This window comes from Oxyura jamaicensis, chromosome 3, assembly GCF_011077185.1.
Source record: "Oxyura jamaicensis isolate SHBP4307 breed ruddy duck chromosome 3, BPBGC_Ojam_1.0, whole genome shotgun sequence".
NCBI classification, from domain to species: Eukaryota; Metazoa; Chordata; class Aves; order Anseriformes; family Anatidae; genus Oxyura; species Oxyura jamaicensis.
The window spans coordinates 74,646,856-74,671,395 of record NC_048895.1 but is presented as its reverse complement, the minus strand read 5'-3'; the positions used below and the strand labels follow the sequence as shown (position 1 = coordinate 74,671,395).

Sequence of the window (24,540 nt, the reverse complement as noted above, 5' to 3'; positions counted from 1 at the left end):
TGAACATGTAGCGCAATTATCATGTTATATTCAATAACAATATATATATAAGACACTTGATTTATATTACTTATGTCTCTTGGGAGTGACCTGAAAAAATATTCTCGGTAAAAGTTCATAATGTTGACATTTTTAAACTTATCTGATCATATTCTCAATGCAAGTATTTTACAAAAGATTTCATTACATGCAATTTTTTAAGTACGTTTCCAAATATAGAAAGTTGTAAATGGCAGCACAGAGAGAAATATAGACTATTTAAGAACAAAAGCTTTTAAAAGATGAGTAAAGACTAAAACTTAATGTATTCTAAATGCAATCAAATAAATTACTCTAATTTCTTAAGTATGCGGTAGTAAGTTTAAAAAGATATGAAGAAGATCTCAAGCCTTTATTCTTTTAGAACTTGTTCAGCCTGCTCCCTTGTTGCATTCATAATCCTAGTTATAGGTTTGCATCCTTCTTTTGTAATCATCCAAAAATTAATGTACTTCCCAAAGCTTCGTTGGAAAATAAAAAGTAAATAAAATTGGAGAAAATGTAAGAATAACATATCAGCATCCTACAGATGTGTAGGTTGTTGTCTCCATTGTTTTGACTAGCTCTTAAAAGAAGTGAGAAGTGAGGGGAAAAAAAAAAAAAAAAAGAGAGAGAGAGAAAAAAAAAATAAGTCTGTCGGGATGAATTTTTCCATGTAAAAACGATGAAATAAAAGAAGTAAAAGAAATTTGTGCCTCCCATTTGTCCTATCTCAAAATGCAGAACTTGAGCAGTGTGATTTTCATGGTCCTTTCACACTGGTGCTTCAGTGTTTTCCTCTTTTTGTCTTTTCATTTTGTGTCACTCCTGGAGGTCTAGACTAAGAATCAATTGACATTTTTCAAGATAGGTACTTACTGTAGCTAGTGCTACTTTCTGTGTCCCAGCATCATTGTCTTTTCACACCTCCACCAAACTGAAAAGGACATGTTTTTAAGGGGCATGTTTTTAAAATAATTTTCCTTAAATCTCAGGCAAGATTAGAGAACAATGACAATGACTACACTCCATGAAACTGATCACATTACTGCCACATTCTCTTCAATTCATTTATGCATTTGATAGTCAGTGATCAATGCAGAACATAATTTTAAACATCTTTTTTCATCTTTTTTTTATTTTATTTTATTTTTGTCAGGAGAAACAACAAAGGTTTAAATGTTTCCATTAGTTGATTTAAATATTGCAAAATTTTCTAAATTCAAAAGTGCATGTTGCCTTATTTTCTTGAAGAAGTACAAGAAATTAAAAAGAATGTCCTAAGTCTCTTAAATGCAGTTTGTGAGTTCTTGCTTTGCTTCTACTCCTGCAATAACTCAATTGTATCTGACATTCATGGGTAAACAGGTCTATACTTTTAACACATCTTTTTAAAAATGTATTTATCTAATAATAATAATAAAAAATAATAATAATAATAATAAAACAAAGCAACAGGCATGAATAACCTGGGAACCTTTCAAAAAGCAGACATTTCCAAAATTGTAAGGAATAATAACTTAAATGATGTAAATTTAGACCCCAAGATTGTTAACAATACTCTCGGTTAACATAACTGGAACCAAATTCTTATTTTAAATATTGAAAAGCTGAGATGTTTAAGATTTGCTAATTTGCTTTGGTGAAAATATATTCCTGGACTTCCTATGTAAAGTACTAAAAACTACAGTTAGCAGTGGTTTTCAATTTAATGACTTGACATTTCAGACTTTGCAAATATTTTCTGTTTATATTATATAAAGGACATCGGAGGATATCTGAGCTAAGCTCTCCTTGTCTACTACATGTTATAAAGTACAGATGGTGGAGAAAAAAATGCATCTTACAATTGGCATGCTGTTTAATTAGAAAGTGTGCATATGTATCTGTGTATATATCATACATTCTTAGGTAAATTTCAAATAATGGGTGTAATGAATACTGTGCAAGTTTTGCATTCATTTGATTTTACTGTTAAAATCCCTGAGTTTTCCTGTAGTTTCTTATTACCTTCAGACTATAGAAATTTTGTAATATGAACATTTTTTTACCAGTCCTTGGTGACTTGAGATTTAAACAGATCTGTCTCTATAGGAGACAGATAAATAGTACCTGTACCAACACAGGAGGCCTTTTTATTCTGCTTGCCTGCACTTAATCTGCAATCCTTCATATAATTTGAACTGTAATATTCATCACTTATACATGCATAAAAGTGCTGGGCTTCAGTTCTTCTGTAACTAAAACAAATTAATACATTTGTCTTCATTAGCTGAACATGCAGAAAATATAAATTCAAATTATTTATTTTTATGCAGGTCAAACCACGTATTGAAACTAATTCGAGAATTTCAATGCTTGAGCAGTTAACTTATTGTTGCTGAAATGTAAGAATGTGTAGCTAACATATTTGATGAAAGAACCGTGTTTTTATAGTTACCTCAAAAGTATGTGTTGACGCATGATAGCTGACTGAGCATTACATTAAATTGCCAAAACACAGCTTCCAGTGGCTGAGTAAACTCTCAGTTGGAGAGGTGGAATTTCCAGCAGAATATTGTAGGACAGCTGTAACTGAAGTAAAGACATTCAAGCTTCAACATTGACATTATAGTGCTCAAGACCATTTGCTGCATTGTAAAAGAATCTTCTACAAATACAAAGAACAGAACACATTGCCCCTGTAGTCACTTTAACCTTGTGAATCAAATTATGGGAAATAAATCTGCATGGAAAATCAAAAAGAAGTAAGCTCCTTATTTATTGGAGGGATTAGAAATATATGGAATGCATAGGACTGAAGCAGATGAAGCTTCTAATTGTCTCCCCTGGATGCAATATGAAGTTTTGCAGGAATTCTGACCACTCCAAAGTCTGAAGTTATTTCTGTTTGTATAACTTAAACAAAGATTACCGTGATTTAAGATGTCATTACAGCTAGATATACCTAACAGCTAATTCATACCTCACCCATGATAAAAAAGCTAGTGGCAAAAACACAGACAGGTATTATTTTCAGAATTTCCATTAGAGCTTGGCTTGGTAGGCAAGGTATTCTGGAAATGCATGGACTAGGTTTTCAGGGCTGCACATTTTGTTATGACCCTAGACTTTTCTTTATCTTTCACTACACTCTTGCCCACCTTCCTGAAAACTATCCATGTAGGACTGCATGTAATATTTGTTAGACTCCTTCATTCAGCTGCATGGTGCTGTGTAGTGTTAGACAAATATTTCCCAAGGATGCTGTATTTGTAGGCCATTTGTACGACTGATACAGGTTTGCAAGGGGCAAAAGCAAGGTTTTCACACTTTTCTACCTTAAAAAGTTCTATGTACATTCAAAGTTTATTAATATAGCACTTGTTTTCTGTAAATATGGGGAGTTTAATTAAACTCTACACATCTGGGATGCATTGCCATTAATTTATTTGTATGTTAGAGGTAAGAATGCTATAATGTTTGAGTATGTCATACATATAAAAGAACATAGGCTAAGAAACTGATAAATGCTTCTGGTTTACTTCACTTAACATGGCAAAGAAAATCTTTTATCAAAGCTACATTTCACAGAATCACAGAGCGGTTGAGTTTGCAAGGGACCTCTGGGGGTCCTCTCCTCCAAAATTTCTGCTCAAGGAGGGACACCTGGACCTGATTGCCCAGGACGATGTCCAGATGGCTTTTGAAAAGCTCACATCCATCTCCTGGTGTAATGCAATGATATCCTGTTTGTTCTATACTGTTAAAAATACATGGTTCTTTGCTACTTCTTAGGGAAGTGGCCAGTTTTGCTATTGAGGACATCTCTTCAGTGGCATACTTATAAATTCTCTATATCAAAGAATCACAGAATCACAGAACTGTAGGGGTTGGAAGGGACCTTGAAAGGTCATCGGATCCAACCCCCCTGCCAAAGCAGGTTCCTCAGAGCAGGCTGCCCAGGTAGGCGTCCAGACGGGCCTTGAATATCTCTAGAGAAGGAGACTCCACAGCCTCTCTAGGCAGCCTGTTCCAGTGCTCCGTCACTCTCACCGTGAAGAAGTTCTTTTGCATGTTGGTGTGGAACTTCCTGTGTTCTATCTTGCAGTCATTGCCCCTTGTCCTATCCCCACAAACCACTGAGAAGAGGTTAGCTACATCCTCCTGTCTCCCACCCCTCAGATATTTGTACACATTGATAAGATCCCCTCTCAGTCTTCTCTTCTCCAGGCTGAACAGACCCAGGTCTCTCAGCCTTTCTTCATAGGGAAGATGCTCCAGGCCTCGTATCATCTTTGTGGCCCTCCACTGCACTCTTTCCAGGAGACTCCTGTCTTTTTTTGTACCAGGGAGCCCAGAACTGGACACAGTACTCCAGGTGAGGCCTGACCAGGGCAGAGTAGAGGGGGAGGATCACCTCCCTTGACCTGCTGGCCACGCTCCTTTTAATGCATGCCAGGATCCCATTGGCCCTCTTGGCCACCAGGGCACACTGCTGGCTCATGGTCAACCTGTCGTCCACCAGGACCCCCAGGTCCTTCTCCTCAGAGCTCCTCCCCAGCAGGTTGTCTCCCAGCCTGTACTGATACTTCCAGTTCCTTCCCAGGTACAGGACTCTACACTTGCTCTTATTAAACCTCATTTCTTTGATGGGCAGGTTTCTTCCTGCCCATCTCTCCAGCTGGTCTAGGTCTCACTGAATGGCAGCACAGCTTTCTGGCGTGTCAGCCACTCCTCCCAGCTTTGTGTCGTTGGCGTACTTGCTGAGGGCAGACACTATTCCGTCATCAAGGTTGTCAATGAAGATGTTGAACAAGACCAGACCCCGCACTGACCCCTAGGGAACAGCGCTGGTCACAGGCCTCCAGCCAGACTCTGCTCCGCTGTGGTGGTTTTACCATGCTAGGCAGTTGAACACCACAATCGCTTTCTCACTCCCCCTCCTCAGATGAGGAGGGGAAGAAGTAAAGGAAAGAACGACTCACGGGTTGAGATAAGGATGATTTAATTAAAGAGGGAAATATATATATATATATATATATATATATAATTAAGGAAATATTATTATTAATTAAACAATTCAACTACAGGGAAAAAAGGGAAAGGGGAAGAGGGAGGGGGAAAGGGAATAACAAAACAAAACAGGTAAAGGCTATGTGGAAGTGCAGAGGAAAGAAATTACTCTCTACTTCCCACAAATGAGCAATGCTTGACCACGTCCTTGAAGCAGGGCCTCAACGCACGTAGCCGGTGTTCGGGAGGAGGACAGACGTTTTTGCAACGAGAGCCCACCCCTCCCCTCTTCTTCCTTTTTCCACCTTTTATTGCTGAGTGTGACATCATATGGTATGGAATATCCCTTTGGTTGGTTTAGGTCAGCTGCCCTGGTGATGTTTCTTTCTCACTTTTTGCCCACCCCCTAGGAGGGTCAGAGAGAGTCCTGATGCTGTGCCAGCACTTCTCAGCAGCAGACACAACACTGGTGTGATACCACTGCTGTTCTAGCTACAAGTGCAGAGCGCAGCACCGTATGGGCTGCTGCAGTTAAAGTTAACAACCCAGCCATACCCAGTACATCCGCCAATCACCACCCTCTGAGCTCGGCCAGTCAGCCAGTTCTCAACCCACCTCGCCGTCCACTCATCTGTCCCACACTTTCTCAGCTTTGCTAGTAAGATGTCATGGGAGACAGTATCAAAAGCCTTGCAAAAGTCAAGGTGGATGACATCCTCCGCCATCCCCCCATCTACCCAGCTGGTGATGCCATCATAGAAGGCATTGGTCAAGCATATGTAACTTCAGTACTTCTGGGACTTTGTTATCTTAGTTTTATACAGATGCTTCAGACATAATTTTATACAAATTTTCATTTGTATTTTAAATTTTCATATGTAAATTACTGCAAATAGAAATTGTTGCATCCCTCATTGATTTTGTTGATTACAGAAAAGTATTAAGGTCTCCATGATCTGTGTAACTAGACTGAAGGTATTAAAAATATTCTTTTAGCAGAAGTTCTCATTCCTGCAAACTGCAACTAGAGAGAGATCAGAAAATAATGTATAGTTTATGTTCTGTAGGCCCTCCAGTCCTAGCTTATGATGGAGATAGTTCATGGAGTCAATGGAGAAAATAAAACACTTGGAACCCAGGGAAGAGGGGAAAGACCAAGTCAGATATTTCCACACTTGACTTCTCTTTTTCTTCCATAATCAATGGAAAATTATAGTCTCATCTTTTCCCTCTGAGTTTGTGATGGAGTTTTAAACATCTTGGTGTCTGTGTCCCTGCTCCTTTCCCCAGGCTCAAGTCATTCCCCATGCACAGACTGGTAAGATTTTTTTTCCACTGCATGTAATTTCATTTATATTTGAAGTTCACATTTCTGCACATTAAAATTATTGTTGCATGCGCTTTCTATGAATCAGACAGAATTTTACTCAGTTATGTTTTTTTGTTTGTTTGTTTTTTTAATTTATGCTTTACTTTATTCTTATTTATACTGTTTTTATTTTCCACATGCATTCATACACATGGTCAGAGAGCCTTCAAATTGCTGTTCACATTATTTTTTTCCTCCTGAACAGCAAATTCTCTTTAGTGAAATACTTTGGTTTTAAAAAAGTACACAAACAGGACATGACCTTCCTGCAACACCTCATGAAATGGCTTGACTCATCTTGCACTGGTGATGGTGAAAATTGGCGATAATTTACAAAGCCTTTAACATTTACATGATGACATTTTTCATTTCTGCAAGGAAAACAGCAGTTTTAAATGTGTAATCTGTATGCTGTGTCTATTTTCTCTCTCTCTCTCTCTCTCTCTTTTTTTTTTTAATCTCTTTGCATGGTAACTGTCATCCACTGATTAGATCACAAAATTTTTAGACACTTCAGGGACTTCTGGGTAGATTTCCCATTGCTGTGACTTGCAATTCAGCATGACTAAGAAACAAACATAGGAACAAATAAAACATTAGGAAATAATATTGTTGTGATCCTTCTTTTGTTCTTTTTATAACTATTTGAATCATTAAAAACAACATTAAAACTGACTTTTTTCACATACCAGATTATTAGGTCTACTCAGACTCTTCATTGCAAAATGTGAATCAATGAATTTATATCATTGTAAATCATTCAGAAATAAAACAGAGAACTGCTAGCTTTTTCAAAGGTAGAATATTTAATTTAATAGCAGCAGTATGCAACGTTGCTCATCCCAAATTAATTCTTACTTACAAGTCTGCCATTTTTAAGGCAAGCTATTAAGACATAACAAATGCAAATATTGCAGTAGAAACACCAAAGGCCCTGTAATCTATTGATTCCAGTAATACTTGTGCAAAATTTTGAAAATCACCAACAGAAAGTGGTACAAATACTGTTGAAGTGAGTCACTATTAAACTGCATGCTTCTAATGTAATCCTCATAAACTTAACTATTTGTAGACAAGACTATCTTGTGCTTTATGGCTTCTGACCATGAATTCCTTAGTAAAGCCATTTTTTAAAGACTTCAAATGGACTGCAACTGTTTTTTTTTAATTATTATTATTATTTTTATTTGTTGTTGTTGTTGTTGTTTGTTTGTTTGTTTTTACAATTTGGCCCCTGGAATACATAAATAATAAATGAAGAATAGTTGGTACTGCCTATATTTAAATCAAAAGAAAGTGTAGAAACTGAGTGCAAATCAATTTAATTAGAAAACAGCTTGTCAGATCAGAAGATGGGTTAAACTGGGTCCAAAATTATTTCTCAGAATCCTATGTTATTTTGGTTGTTGTTGTTAAATATTTGTAGGCAGTGTAGCCCTGAAAATATCTCCCAAAGATTATAGTATGCACTTACACTTCCCCAGGCTCTTGTGGACTAATCACTTTCCTTCTTCCATTTGACTGAAGAAAAGCGTTAGGTACAGGATTTTGCAGAATTTCAGAATAATCAGGAGGGTCTGAAATCATGTGACTTAAGCTCATGCTTGCACAAAGGAATAGAAACGAGTTTGCTCTCCCTTCTCTCTGCTTTCCATATAGTCTTATGTAAACACACTGTAGTTCCTAGTACAATCTTTTCTAAGGAGAGATATGCTAAAACCCAAGTTCTTGCAATATTACTTTGAGGCTAGCTCTTCCTGCCTTTTATTTTTGGAGTAAAGGAAGAGTGCAGGGTATTTTATAATTAATTGTTGTTTCTATGCTTTATTTCCATGCTGGCACATCAACCCTTTGCAGTTAGCTATATTCTCATGATAAGTTATAGATATGTAACAATAAATTGAATGCTATGTTAAAGGAGAAGAAATTCCAAATAAAATAAAACAAAACAAAACAAAAAATACATAATATATTTATATTATATAAAATATAAACTATAAATTATCACAGAATCAAAGAGTCACAGAACTGTAGGGGTTGGAAGGGACCTTGAAAGGTCATCGGGTCCAACCCCCCTGCCAAAGCAGGTTCCTCAGGCTGCCAAGGCAGGCATCCAGACAGGCCTTGAATATCTCTAGAGAAGGAGACTCCACAGCCTCTCTAGGCAGCCTGTTCCAGTGCTCCGTCACTCTCACCGTGAAGAAGTTCTTTTGCATGTTGGTGTGGAACTTCCTGTGTTCTATCTTGCAGTCATTGCCCCTTGTCCTATCCCCACAAACCACTGAGAAGAGGTTAGCTACATCCTCCTGTCTCCCACCCCTCAGATATTTGTACACATTGATAAGATCCCCTCTCAGTCTTCTCTTCTCCAGGCTGAACAGACCCAGGTCTCTCAGCCTTTCTCCATAGGGAAGATACTCCAGGCCCCGTATCATCTTTTATTATCCTACATCTATATCTATTGTCCTAAAAATGCCTTCCTTCATCTCCTTCAGAGCTGACAAAAATACATGAAATAGTCAAATCTCTCAGCAGCATCTCTCTAGCAGGATTCTGAGATATTTTGTTTAAAGTTATGAAATTAAAGAAAATACATTTTATCATTCAGTCAAAGGAAACACCATAAAGATGATAGCTAGTAAGTAGCATTATTATTACAGAAGGAAAAAGAGGAGGGATTATTTGTAGACCTGCATTCATATCACATGAAAGAGGGGATGCCATGCCTTTTCAGCTACTTTTTTTTTTTTTTTTTTTTTTTCCTTGTATTTCTTAATGACTTTAATGAAAAGTCTTTTGTTCCTGTTTTTGAAGGAGGAGAAGAAAAATTGTCTTTGTTCACTCCTTAAACATTACACAGATCTTAACATAGAAAAAGCACTTCTAACTCATGTGATTTACTTTGTAACATTCAGAAAAGTAAAGCTTTCTCCATTGGCATTCTTTGTTAATTAATTTAGGTTTTAAAGTACTCATTGAAAAATTCTTGTGCACTTATAAAGAAAAAGAGAGCAGATGACATGAGGATATGACACTACCCTGTGAACTGCCCATATTGAAAGGTTCAAAAGCTGTAAAATTATCATGTTATTTTAAAATACTTACTTATGAGAAAGAAATACATTAAAAATATGAAAATTCACATTCCTGTTATCCAAACACTTAAATTTATCTTTCTGAATGCATTACCTAGTAATGGTAATAAGTAAGTGTTTGGAAGGTATTGTAATTGTCTGACAGTGTATCAGATACAGACTTTTGTGGCTTGGTCCTGAAGCATAAGTTGATGCTTCTTTCTTGAAATAAAGTAATAACAGTATAATGTGCTTATTATATAAAAAAAAACTACAGCTTTAAGGTAGCAAGCTATGAAGCAACAGCCTGTAGATTTAGTTATATTAGACTAAATCTACTGCAGAATAATTAAAAGCCTGATATGAATTAAAAGGTGAATACTCTTTGGCTGGATTTAATAGTTTAATAGACCATGGGACTCAATATGATAAGACTTGCTTCATCAAGTTGCCTGGCTTACAAACAACATCAGCTGGATCAAGTTTTGCACATACGTATTTATGTATATACATGTACACATGTAGGTTTGCACTTATACGACCAGTGGGACCATGGTTAAATGTACGTGTTTTTTCCATAAATATTAGGGTTGCAAATAAGAGGATATATATTTTTTTTCCCCTGTAGCCTTCATTGCATTGCAATTTTATTCTTTTCTGGTATAGCTAACTTTCTTTAAAATATACACCACTGCAATATATGTTCCCTGTTATCTCTTTAGGTTCTCCATATAGAGACAAGATCACTATAGCAATTCTACAGCTGCAAGAGGAGGGCAAGCTCCACATGATGAAAGAGAAATGGTGGAGAGGCAATGGCTGCCCAGAGGAGGAAAGCAAAGAGGCCAGTGCTTTGGGAGTTCAGAATATTGGAGGAATCTTTATTGTCCTGGCAGCAGGATTGGTGCTTTCTGTCTTCGTGGCAGTGGGGGAATTTTTGTACAAATCAAAAAAAAATGCCCAGTTGGAAAAGGTAAATATTGTCTTTTCCTATTACCACATTTTATATATGGTCTAGTTAAATAATATTTTAAACTTTTGGTAGGCAAAATGTAGGTCCATACTAATTGTTTATCATATAATACAGTATATAAGAAAGGATCACAGCAAAGTTCCCAAAGGTTACATTTACAGCTTTTAATTTGTGTTCAATATGTTTAATTGTAGCCAGCTTTCAGGACAAGTGACTATTTCTCCTCTTATTCAAGCCTGAAAAAAGACAGCTTTTTACTTCTGGAAGTTCACTGCAGTTAATTTTATGGATGAAGAAGAAATCCGAAACTGTAATGGGAAACAAATTAAACTTCAGCAGATAATTCTGATTTTCAAAAGACAAAACTGTCTGTTGCTCAAAGCCAAAATATACACGTCTCTATAAAAATGTTCTTTCAGACATCTATACTTGAAAAGTTGTCCTGGTAGCATCTGGAAAAGCTTACATCACCATGAATTTTTGTGGGTTTACTACTGATTATGTTATAATGTCCTGTCATTTCAGACTGACTTGGTTTTGAAACTTCTAGTGTTAATTTGCTCTCATCTTACAATTTATGCAACTGCAATACTGTAACTGTGCCAACACTGATAATATCTTGGGAAATTCTTAGCTGGAAATATAGTTTTTGCATAGTGAATAAATCAAATAAATCTATCTGTATGTATGCTTAAACCTAAACTCAAACTATATATTTTACTGCTGTGCTATATTCTGAATTTTAAAAATGGAGATAAGATGTTTATTACATTTTTTTGTGACCTATGGCAAGACCTATATGTTTATTTAGTAACTTAATTTAATAAAAATCTGTAGTAAATCCTATCAGTATATTTATATTTATATATTTTTTTCCAGATGCTACTAGTGAATTTTTGTAACTTGAATTATTACTCAGAAAAAATAATATTTGTTATCACTTCATTTGAGGCTACCTTTCAGTATGCAAGTGTCCTTTAATAAATAAATTGTTAAAAATATTTTTTCTACTACACACAAAGGCAGTGTGAGGTCACAGGTCCTAAACACAATTTGAACATGGGTATGTTTGATTAAGTTGTTAAAAGCCCATTTAGAACCTATCCTTTATGATACTTTAGGCTGATTCCATTCTGTTAAAGTGCTTTTGAAATGTAATGTTTCTGAAATGAATTTATGAAGGAAAAGATAACTATTATCTAAGTACCCCATGCAAAACTATCAATTTGTAAAGTGGATATGAATTTCTTATGGGCAGCAACTTGGTTTAACTTTTCTGGACTTTTAACAGATACTCAGAAAAACAGTTTTGATAGTGGTCTCGTAATATCAGTACTTCAGTGTTCTGCAGGGTGTGAATATATAACTTACTTGACACTACCAGCATGTTGGAAGTTGTGTGAGGAAGTAAACAGAAAAGGCATACAGAAACAGGAGTTGTTTCTCTAAGCCTTTGGTTTGTTGTTGTAGCTGTGTTCTTTATATATATATATATATATATATATATGTATTTTGTACATATATATATGTATTTTTTTTCTTTTTTTCTTTTTTCTTTTTTTCTTTTTTCTTTTTTCTTTTTTCTTTTTTTTTCTTTGTTTTGTTTTTTGATCTATTTGCTTCTTCTTTATCACTAACATCACTTGTTAGTGATGGATAGATATAGCAACAAGTGGAGGTATCTGAACTTTTTACCAGAAGTGTTTCATCATACATCAACTGTTGATGTAGTTTTTAAAATTTGGGATTAAATCTGAAGCAGATGGAAGGATTAGGTCTTTCCACTCACCTCCTTCCTCATCTCCAATTTCTACTCTTGTATCCCCTCTCCATAACACCCAACTATGCTGATCTCAGGAGGAGAACAGTAAAATTTCTCTTGAACTTGACTTGTAGAATAAAACTACGAGGAAGTGATGCCAGCATCCCTGTGTATGACCTTCTCTGAACCACCATCACCCATATTTCTCCCAGCACCCACAGACCTCCATGAATGTCTTCTTCCTTCCTCTCTAGAAGTAGCAGATCCCCTTTGCCTAGGAGAGAGGGGCGTTGCAGCAGCCAAAGAGGAGATAAGCAGGACTGTCATCTGTTTCCAATCTCTACATCTTTTCTGTTGTCAGTTTGCATGAGTAAACCATGCAAATAACACAGTCTTGGCTTTTTCACAGGGAGGGAGAAGACACCTTTCTTTTTTTTGGTAACATTTATTGTTTCAGCCATTTAGACTCAGATTATCATTCTAGCATTTGTATAATGCATGTCAGTATTTGGAGATGGGTAGGATCAAGGGTCACATTAACAACCAAGGAAATGAAAGAAATCAGATTACTTCAGTTGCTGAATATATGGAGTACCCTGGGATATAAATGGACATTAACACATATGTCTGCATTATAATGCACAAAATATAGAGTTGCATTTCCTTTGTGGCAGTGGGGAAGCAATGCAGATCTAGATGATTTTTGAGTGTTTCAGATGTCAGCCACCATCCTGGAGTGCACATGTAAACAGAGATAGTGGTTAGTTTGGAGGAGTGACATCTCAAAACTGTTTGGAGGAGTGACATCTCAAAAGGAACTGAGCTGAGAAAAGCATCAGACAAAATTGTGTTATTTGCCAAAAAAACATTACATCTTGTAAATAAAGTGACTCAGAACATGCATGTTCCTGATGTGCTAAAAAATCTCCAGGAAATATGGGACACTAATTTTATCCCTTCTGGGAAACAGATGCCAATAACCAGAATACCACCCATACATTCATGCCAGCACAGCATTTTCTAGACATGGAGGAACTCCTCTTTTATTGATACCTTTCAAAAGCAAAGATTATCCTGGATGTTATCACCATTAGGCTGTTAGTCAGTAACACTTGCTATGGTCAGTTTGTTTGAAAAATAAGTGTCCTAATTTACTAGGTATTTTCTAAAAGATTCAGATCTGATATAAAAAAATAATAATAATAAAATTTGCTATCATTTATAGCCATTCAGAATTCATCGAGCCATCAGCAGGTCATACCTAAATCTGCTTAGGAAAAAAAAAAAAGCATATGTATATTTTATTAATTTTGATCTGTTAAGCACTTCAAACAATGTGAAATGAGACACATATCAGCATTCTATCTCTTTAGAGGAGATCTGGTCAGAGGTTCCCTATAACACAAAATACTAGTTTAAATCTAACGCTGAATCAGTAACACTGTTGTGGTTTAACCCGGCTGGCAGCTAAACACCACACAGCCGTTCGCTCACCCTCCCCCCTCCCTCTCTGGGATGGGAGAGAGAAATGGGAAAGTGAAGCCTGTGGGTTGAGATAAAGACAGTTTATTAAGATAGAAAATAATAATAATAATATGTACAAACAAGTGATGCAGAATGCAATTGCTCACCACCCGCTGACCGATGCCCAGCCCAATCCCGAGCAGCTGCCCCCCCCACCCCAGCTAGCCACCCCTAGATACTGGCCAGTTTGGGTCAGCTGTCTTGGGTCTGTCCCCTCCCAGCTCTTGCTACACCCCCAGCCTGCCCGCTGGCAGGACAGAGCGAGAAGCTGAAAAGTCCTTGGCTTAGTGTAAGCATTGCTCTGCAGCAATTAAAACATCAGCATGTTATCAGCACTCTTCTCATCGTAATCCAAAACATAGCACCCTACCAGCTACTAGGAGGAAAAATAACTCTGTCCTAACTGAAACCAGGACAAACACCAGCAAATTGTTTCTTGAGTTGTACAATCAAATTGTAACATAAGAACTAGATGAATTAGCCTCTCAAATAAGTATTCATTTATAATGGATTGTAAAAGCAATAAAAACAATAAATTGATGTTAAATTGCATTTTATACAGATTTCCCAAGGAAGACAGGAACACTTGAATGTGCTATGGTAAATATTTGTATGCTCAGCTACACAGTTGAATGGAGAAAGATCAGTCTGGATAGTTTATCTCATAGGTATACTGAATGAGTCCTTAGCATTTTGCAGCATTGGACCCAAGGCACACATTATTAATTGTGAATATACATGTGGGTTACATATAGTGTTTTACTTACAACTGCAGATTCCACTGAAGTAACTAGAAGTTTTGAATGCTTAACTGTGAACTGTATATGAGACTAACTATATCTTTGAAGATAACACAAACTTAACTGGTTGACCTAAATATATCATTTACAAAAATTTCAAACACCCACAGAATACAAGAGCCATGTTTTGGTTTTGATAATATAAGGACAGCAAGAATAGAAGTCTCTGATCTTATCTGGTTCAAAATGCAGCTTTACTGGGCTGCAGAGGCATTAGGTTATGGTAGTATTCAGATTTTTATTTTTTTATTTTTTTCTATAATTGACAATAATTCAGAATTTTTGTCTGTATACCTCAAACACACATGGTAGTAATGTCATAACCTGTGGTATTTCAAATTAAATAACCCCACTAGTCCTATCCAGTACCTAGTCTCACTGATTTTTTGAGAGGGAGTATTAGGAATGGGAAAGCATTGCCCTTGTCTGGCAGAATTGTGATATTCCAGTGAACATAGTGGGAAGAGTTCAGAGGAAATGGCAGTTCTGAGGCTGTCCCAATTGCATTCCTTCAGAGTAACCCACAAGATGGTGCCTTCTATTTTCTCAGAGGGAAATTTAATTGTTACTTTTTAATAGCGTTTATGTCACAATGCTCTTTTTTTTTTTTTTTTTTAATTGCAGTCTTTTAAAAAAATGCTGAAGGCTTGTACTCTTTCCTATTGTTTATAATATAAACATCCAATTATGTCACCTGCTTGGAAACATGTTATTAAGTAGAGCTTTTTTATCCAATCTTGACTATAAATGTTCTGCCATTTGCATTTTATAATTGCTTTTGCTGGTGAATGACCTGCTCCCTGATTTTAACAGGTACTCTGAGGGCAGTGAATAAGCACGTTATATACAGAAGACATCTAAAACAATTACTACATCCTTTTTTGTTTCTGTGTTTCAATGTGTGATGGATTTATTTACATTTTATACATTTATTTTTATACTGATAATATTATTTTCATAAAGGCCAGGGAAAACATTGAACTTGCAGACCATTAATATTTAGCATAATATATTTATCTCAATTTGATTTAGTCTCAATTTGAGCATTTCTTGACCTTTCCTTCATTTTAATTCCTAAAAAAAAAAAAAAGAAAGAAAAGAAAAAAAAAAAAAAAAGCCTTCTCTGAGATTTCTTAGATTATCTAGATTATCTCTGTTTTGACACCATTGACACCACCTTCACACACAGTGATCAGGTAGCTACTATAACTGTAAACTGTTTGGTAGAAAGTACTTGTTCACTGCTGAAAACTTTAGGATGAACTTCACAGCATTACTGAAGACAGTGACAAGTATATATAGAACATTGCATGTTGTTACCCTTGCAAGTGGTTGCACCTATCCTGACCATGGTTTTTTTAGGTAACATAGGCTTGAAAAGTAATCTTGAAACGTGTTTTTATTGACATAATGGACCCACACCTTTGCAAGAGATTGAGATGAAGAAGCTGTTGTGCTATAACCACTTGAAGTTGATACTGTGTCCTTATTGTTCTTTTCTCAAATGCAATTTAATTGTTCTTGATTTGTTTACATGAAGTTAGTGTAAATGCTAACATGGGCTTTATTTGCCAAGCTCTTTCTATAGTCTACACCAGGATAAATTTAATTAATTATGACTTAGAATGGTTCCTTTTAGAATTGATATGAGCAAAGTGCATACATTTACCTTGTCTTAACCAGAATGGTCTTTCAGGAAGAAGTTAATCCATATTGGAATATTGTGAATGTTTCTTTGTCAACAGGATAGTGGGAAATCAGTATTTCCATTTTTAAATTACTGTCCTAACAAAAATGTAAAGCAAACATATTACAATAATTTTGCATGAAAAATCAAAAGATTTTTAGGATACCTTCTTACCTAAATGGATTTTAAGATCCCTTCTTATTTTACCACATTTTTAATTATTATTTTAATAATTTAGTTTTCAGTAAACTCTTTCATAAAAACTGTAGTGTTACTGGAGTTCAGAGAATATTCCTAATAGTTTAACATCAAAAGCCTTTGATATTTGGGACAGTAGTTTATAATTGTTCTGGGGCAAACCCAAAGTAAATCCCGGCACATATAATTTTTTCCCCTTTCAGGGAAGGAAGTTCAAAAGATTTTAAAGTTGAAAATATGTTACTCAGGTTAAAATAATAAATAAATAAATAAAGAGATTAAAAAGAAAAAAAAAAAAGAAGAAGAAAAAAGAAAAGAAGTAGAATGTGGGGATTAATGGTAAAACAAAGAAAAAACTCTGGGATTTATATCCCAAGTAACTTATACAACATAGAGTCAGTGATGTCATCTGTATTACCATGTCATATTTTGTAATGGAGTAACCTCAGAATTTTTAATGTTGACTGGGAGAAACAGCAGTAGCTGTGACAATTCATAAAATGATTTTTTTTTTTTTTTTTTTTTTTAGCTTTGTACATTGCATTCTGCAGATATGCAGTTGGAAAATTGGGAACTTGTATCATCTTATATTCCAATGAGCACTATATCTGGATGTATAGGCTTGTACTGTTTGTGTGTGTGTGTATGTGTTCAGATTACTTGAGGATGAGATATTAATTATAAATAAATGCCCTCATGGAAACCACTTAGATATTATTATCTTCTAATGGCAAGAACTGTTAAAAAAACAACACACACAAAAAAATATCTTTTACAGAAAAGGGTATGAAAACACAGAAATGGAAAAAAAAAAAAGTAAAAAAAAATAAGCACTACACTATGTCATTTTAAAAATCATTTTCAAACAATAAAACATTAAAAACAAGTTCTCTATTTTGTTTTTTGATTGTAGCTCAACCAATATCTATTTGACAGTAGACCTTGCTACTAAGGTATTTTGAATTTCTTAAGTGGTATCATTCAGGAAACAAAGAACCCAAAGACTGGAAATGTACACAAAACTGTCCACTGCAAAAGCACAACTGTTGAAATGTGATTTCAAGAGACTCACTATCACCCCAAGGATATTCACCTGAAACTGCAGGTTTCAGTTACGGGATATTTTATATTTGGCACGGAAAATTTGAAATTGTATAAATATTGTTGAGAAACTTGATGTGTCATGTATTTTATAGCAACTACTTTTCACTTCCACTCATCAGTAGAAAGAAGAAACATTCAAAGTATGTAATTATTGGCTCCCCTTATTTTTATTTTATTTTATTTTTTAATTCTCAAGGAAAAAAATGTCATTGTAAAACATTTATGTCTAATTTTTCTGTGTTCCTCTAAATGTTTCATTAGCATGTTACATCTACAAATATTTTAGTATATGAATATTAATATTTGCATTTTGAATTAATCAGCTAAATGTAGTATAAACACTTAACCATAATATCAAGATATTTCATACCTACATTTGAATCAGCAATCTTAGAGGTAAATGAAAGTTTAGTTCATTGGAAGTAGGTTACTTTCACTTCAGCATAAGCCAGCAAACAACAAGCACTTCTATTTATTCTAGACTGCCAGATGAAACCATGTAATTATAAAGAAACTGATGCTAACCATTTTGATATTATGTAGTGCAATGTGATGATAATCATATTTCCAAAACAGTATAAACTATTGGCATTAAAGTAATACTAATAGTCTCTCTCTGTTCAACATGATTTGAGGCCATGCCGGATTTTTGTTAAGTTTATACTATCACACTGAACTATAAAAATATAATATATTTTTACAGTGAATAATATACAGTGGATTTAAGCTCAGGAAATATTAAAAAGGGTGTTTAGACACAGATATACTTAGCCAAGTTGTATGGATTTTCTAAAGTGACTCTGTGAGATGGGCTGTTTATTTTCAAATTAAATTATATGGTGATACATAAGACATTTTAATCCAGATAGATTTATACTCCAAAAGACTGATCACATATCATCATCATTTCCTTTCACTGTGCCTGAAGATCAACAGACCTGACCCTCCTTAGACAAACAGGAAATGAGTTTAGACTGAGGATCAGAAATTATTTAAGAGGTGAATGAACTTTCACAGCCAGTGGGTGATCTCATGTGGTGGATTTCAGTGTAGTCAGGACCATCTCTGCTGAAAGTCAGAGAAATATCCTACACAGCTGTGATCACAAGATATGGAACTTTTAAGATGTTACATTGGATATCATTCTAAATCAGATAGGCACTACTGTATATGCTATTTATTTTCTCAGTGCCATTTATATGTCTGAAGTGTTATGAATTGCTATCATCACTTATTGAACATCTGCCAGTCATTTGTAGCCATAGTTCCAGGGAAGTTCCAGGGACTGCAACAATCCATTCTGGAAGAGGACCTGGACTGGTGTGGCAAGCTTTACACCTGTAGAAATTATTGCCACTGACCTAAACCCAGATGACAAACTGTACTTGCCACTGATCCAATTTGGAAATCCAGACCCAAACTTACAAACCTGGGGGAATCTGAGGTTTATAAGCCTCTCTCATAAGAGGTGGAACTGAGTAATAAGGGTAGATGATAACTTCTGAATGCTTCCCTTTACTTGTGCAACATAACACCTATCTCCATGGGTTTGAATTTGCATCATACCCCTATTTCAGCCAGGTACTGGAAGCACAAAATGACTGCACCATCCTGGTCTGACAAGAGAATAGGACTGTGAATCATCTGAATGCTGATGACACCACAGCCCAAATTATTTCATTATCTCCCCAGTGGCCTCATATACATGTTAAAAGGAGAGATGACAGGATGAAACCTTGTGGAATCCCGCATGAGAGAGAGCCCTCGGGGCTGATGAGCAATTACCCTATGCCATCCTCTGGGATTTCTCTGAGAGGAAAGAGTGGAACCACACAAGTGCAATTCCATCTGCCCCAGCCTAGGTCCACAGGTGAGTCAGAAAAGCATCATGATCAGTGCAATGATCAGAAAGGCTGCTGGCAGAAACTAAATGAAGCCACCTTTGAAAAAGCTTTCTACAGTGATATGAGTTCCCCATCAGCCTCAGGAGAAAGTGTAGCTGCTAGGCTTCACTTAGGCTGGAAACCAAGTTGAATGGTTTCAGAAGACTTTAAATGGAGTCAGAGTTTCTTTACAAGAAGTCTAATTCACCAGAGTACAAGTTATTTTGTCAGGGAATAAATTTTAAAATTGTGGAGTTACTGAATTTGGTTTTTGGACATGAATTAATAATTTTTTAAGAAGGTAATTAGGTAATTTAAGGCAATCTGGATTTTTTCTGTCCCAGAGGAAGATATTAACAGTCTGTTCTGGAAGAGACATGTTTTTTTTGTTTGTTTGTTTTGTTTGTTTGTTTGTTTGTTTGTTTGTTTTGGTAGTGTGGATTGGTGGTTTGGTGTTTGTTGGTTGGTTGGTTGGTGAGCTGGTGAGCTGGCCCAAACTTATATAGTGTATCACTTATCATGTATGTCACATATAACGTATCGTATAGCATATATCACGTATAAGGTATCATGTATCACTTATCGTATATCACATATAACGTATATCACTTAAGTTCATCTCACAACTCTAAAACTCAGGAGATTATTTCAGGTTGTAGAACAGTTATTTTGTTGCAGAAAGGGCCAGTACAATCAATCTTGTTGATTCTATCTATAAGATAGCTAGAAAAGTCCTTGAAACAATCAGTCAGTGTTCAAGTCAGTTCCAGTGTGAAACACATCATGCTTCACCAAGCTGCCTGGAACAATTCTAATGTTCTTGACATCTTAGAAATTATGGTTGACTTACTTTATGGAATTATATTTTTAATTATATCTTTCATTTTGCTAGATTTTGATGTCTGTGCTTGAATAGGTGATGAAATCTTCCATCTATCTTGGCCTGAAACTAACTTCTTAAAATGGCTCCCAGTTCTCCTCCTACCAAAAAAGCACCAATTGCTAAAACTGAAATTGGCAATATATTGGTGATATTTTCTGCTAATTGATGTGAAATTAGTTTTCAATGTACCTGTACATTACACTTGCTATGATTTGAAAATATACTACATCAGAAATGAGTGGAAAAATATTTTTAATATAACCATATTATGTATATATAGATATTATACATATATGTGTGTGTATGTGCATATGATTTTTAGTATAAGACTAGGTATACTAAGGGAACTAGAACTCTAATCTTTACAAGTATGCTCTATTTTTAAAAAGTAATGGTTCAACTACAGTTGAAATAAGGTCTATCTTTCTTTAAGTTTATTTTAATTCCATTTATTGCTCATCTCCTTGTGATCCTATGTAAAAATTCTTAGCATTTGTTATTCTGTCGAGGGCTTTAAGACTGACAAGTTTTTCATACACATTCAGAATCCCTGGCAAATGGAAGGAGAAACAGATTAGAAGGGAGGTTCAGGGCAGAGCTGTGCACTCAGCATCAGTTAACTTCAGGAAGATGAAAAGTGTTTTGATTGATATGTCCTACTAAGTGCCAGAACACTTACCCATAACATATTCAGGATTAGGGCTGCTACTGCTTTAAGAAAACTTAACAAAGCTTCAAATAATATGTGACATGCAAGACTGGAAGTAATGAACTTCTGAGTAAATCTTCTAGTTTTGTACTGAATGTTGACAGCCAACTATATATTAAATCAATTAAAGAGGAAAAAAAAATATAAAAGAGCAAACGTTTGGAGACTTTTATATTTAAAACAAACAATATTATTCACTTAACTCAGAATAGTAAGAGCAATGCAGGCTTGCCATTCCTATTTTCTTGTTTCTCTTTGTAGGACATTAAAAGTAAAATTTATGACGGTAGCTTCATAACTGTGTGTCTCACATGCTAATATGATTTCTAATTACCTTTCTAAATTCTAGTAGTGTAATGAAAACAGTTAAATATTGTTTAGCTTTCTTATTAATACCTAGATGCAGATACTTTTTTTTTTTTTTTTTTTTTTTTTTTCAGGCTGTAGTCATGCACAAACTTGCTAGTAAATAGATTGTAAACAATGATTACATTCTGCAAAACAGTTATCTTGATTCTATGTGATCTGTGAGCTGTCAACTGTGACAAAGAATGAAAGAGGTATCGGTTACTTATTCACACTTAAGGAGATGAGTTTTTTCAGAATTGTTTTGTGTTAAAAGGCTAAGAACTATGGTGCTGATTAAAATTTTCTTCTGTGAACTTTCTGATTAGAATTGCAGCCCTATTTTCTAATGTTTATAGCGATTGGTGCCACAAAATAGTTGTACTTAACTGTGTTTGTGTTCAGAGATCTGTATGCTTTCCTTCAATTCTTCTACTATTTGACTGTGTCTAAGGTGACTTGGAGGCAACATTACTTTCTGGTAGCATTTAAGAAGACAACGATATTTTGTAAGGGTTGGTGAAAAATCAATAATAATTGATGTTCTTGTAATGTGCCTGCAGTGTGGACGGTAACTTGGGGCAAAATGTTATTTTTCTTTGGAATTAAGAGAAGGATCTTGTAATATCCATTAAAAGAGCTCATTTTCATAGTATGCAGTAATTTCTGAAATACAGTCCGTAAAATTTATAAAATTTTTACTGTTAGTCCCTAAAAATGGTCAGATGATATCAGTATTGAGATATTGGATCATATTTTCTAAAATCATGCCTGAATTTATCTACCTCAAAAAAACAAAAACAAAAACAAAAACAAAAAAAAAAAAAAAAAAAAAAAAACTATGTTAGAGATGCTTCTGTATTTCACATCTTATTATTCCAAAAGGTATATTCTCACAGTGTGAGAATGAGTGTCCATTGCAGAACTTGCTTCATGTAGCCAGAGGGAAATGATTAATTTTGTCTTGAACTTTACCCTCTGAAGTAGTTATGCCTGACTGTACACCAAAGAGAGAGACCTTCCTCCCCTTTGGATTTTCTACTTCAAAATTTTCTTAGTTGTAGATGGCTAAACCCTTTCAATCACAAGCTGACTAAGTATCAAACTTTATTTCAAACTCTGCAGGAGAAAAAAGTGTTTGAAAGGAAGAGTACCACAGCCTGAAGAACATTACTATTTCCTTCTCTCTTGCCTATTACCCTGTTCATACAAAAGATTAGAGAAGAGGACATTCATTTGGGGGATTTGTGGGATTCAAGTTCAGTTCTATCCCATGTCTGAGACAGCTACCTCTTGCATTTTATTTTTATTTTTCTACTTTAAATATAATTTTCCATAAAAATATTAAATTCTGAAATAGGAACTAGCCCTGAAGGCTTTCCTCTGCCACTGAGTGTCTCAGTGCCTGATCTCCAAACTGCCTGCACTCTCCTTTCCTCCCTTTCTCCCTCTCTGCCTCTGTTCACTGCTTCCATGTGAAGTGGAACAGGATCAGTAGGAGGAAACTGCAAGTGTTTTTATCCTGATGTGGTCTAATGCCCTAGACTATGCTCTGCTGACACACACTGGAGTTTAGATCTTCCTCTGGCAGAAGACACTATTGAATTGACACTCTCAAATGTGTCTCAAGTTCAGCTCACATGCTCCAGCTGATGAACGGCTGCATGGAAAAAGGTTGCAATGTCTGCCATAAGTCCTTCTTTAGCAGTTGCTATATTTTTTGAGAAACATTATTTGTTAGGTCACTTCAGAGCACATCAACTGAATCATGGATTTTAGGCATGGAGCACTTGATGATCTGATGGGTTCAAGAACTAAACCATGTCTTAGCAGAAGTTCTCACGATGATGGTCAAATGACAAACCTGTAATGTTTAATGTGGACAACAGAGTACCTTACTGCTCAGAATGCCTTCAGCCCCTGAGTCCTCCAAAGAATTAGGTAGGGTAAGATGCTTAAATGCTTTCTGGACCTAATCTCCAAACTCTAGCTTTGTATGAGAAGTGGAGATTTAACAGTTTTGACAGTTCTTGACTAAGGAGAGAAATTAGATGATTATATATTGATTGATGATCTATCACTAATCACAAAAAGTCAATGATCAACATGTACTTAGAATAATTCCAGGTGCTCTGTCTTCCTTCTTTAATTTTTTAAAAAAATTCATGCACTGTAGACTAGTTATTAAGAAAGCAAAACTCAAAGGATTAGATTATACTTCCTATTTGCTTTGGGTAAATCAATTTGTCAGAGGCTTGTCATAATATCTTAGGCTCTTGAATTAATTATTTGATTAATACATTCCTCCCTTAGTTGGAAAACATTTAAGTTGAAGCATGTGTTAAAGTGAGACAGGCCCCCAAAATGGAGATTTATCTTCCTCCATATTTATCCCATACTTCAATTCTCAGACTGAGGAAGGGCTAACAACTCAACACCCATTCAGCAGTTGAGAATTCAGTCAGATGAGGGGAATAAGGGAGATTTTATTTTATTTTTCAAATTTCTTGCACTGAAGAAAAAAAAGCTTTGAGGATCTGATGATGGAAACGTGTTTATAACCTGTTTTTCTCACACTATGCTCTTTGTAAAGATGGAATGAAACAAAATATTTTTTGCAGATATATTCTTCACAAATGATATTCAGTAGTAAAATAAGTGTTTAGCTAAAGAAGATATTGGAAATAAGGAAGTAGAATTATTTATTTATTTCATTAAAGGGTCTGCATTTTAACAATAGTTAAACAGGTAAATTTTCTACTCTGATGCTTATTGTTTTGTTAAGGAACAGCCATTTAAACCATATAGAAATGAAATGTATTAAGTTGAAATATGGAAAAGGAAATTTTACTGAATACCTAATATACACGTTACATTCAGACACTGTCCTAAAAGGCAAAACTGTGTTAACAGAACATTTGTTTGAAATATTTTTATGTATCATGTGCATGCATAGTCAGTAGCTGGCAGATAAATAATTGTAGACACAAGGTAAATTTTTCAGTGAGTCATTGCAGCTTGATAAGTCATTTTAATTATTATGCAATGCATATTTAAAAGACAGTAATTTATTATGAGCTCCAGGCTGAGACAAAGCAAACTTACAGGACTAACATGGCTGTGCCAAAGGAATGAATCTGCTTCTAGGCATTGCAGCTAGACATTTCTTACAGATGTGGTTCTTTTTTTTTTTTTTTTCCTTCCTTCCTTCCTTCC

General features: G+C 35.3%; 1 protein-coding gene across 1 annotated transcript in view; it reads left to right on the top strand.

Moving 5' to 3' along the window:
- GRIK2 (glutamate ionotropic receptor kainate type subunit 2) overlaps window positions 1-24,540 on the top strand; it is a 377,958-nt gene that overhangs the window by 349,744 nt on the left and 3,674 nt on the right. Inside the window, exon 14 of the mRNA XM_035320853.1 lies at window positions 10,179-10,429. Within this exon, the coding sequence (XP_035176744.1) occupies window positions 10,179-10,429 (251 nt within the window). The remainder of the gene's footprint in view (window positions 1-10,178; window positions 10,430-24,540) is intronic.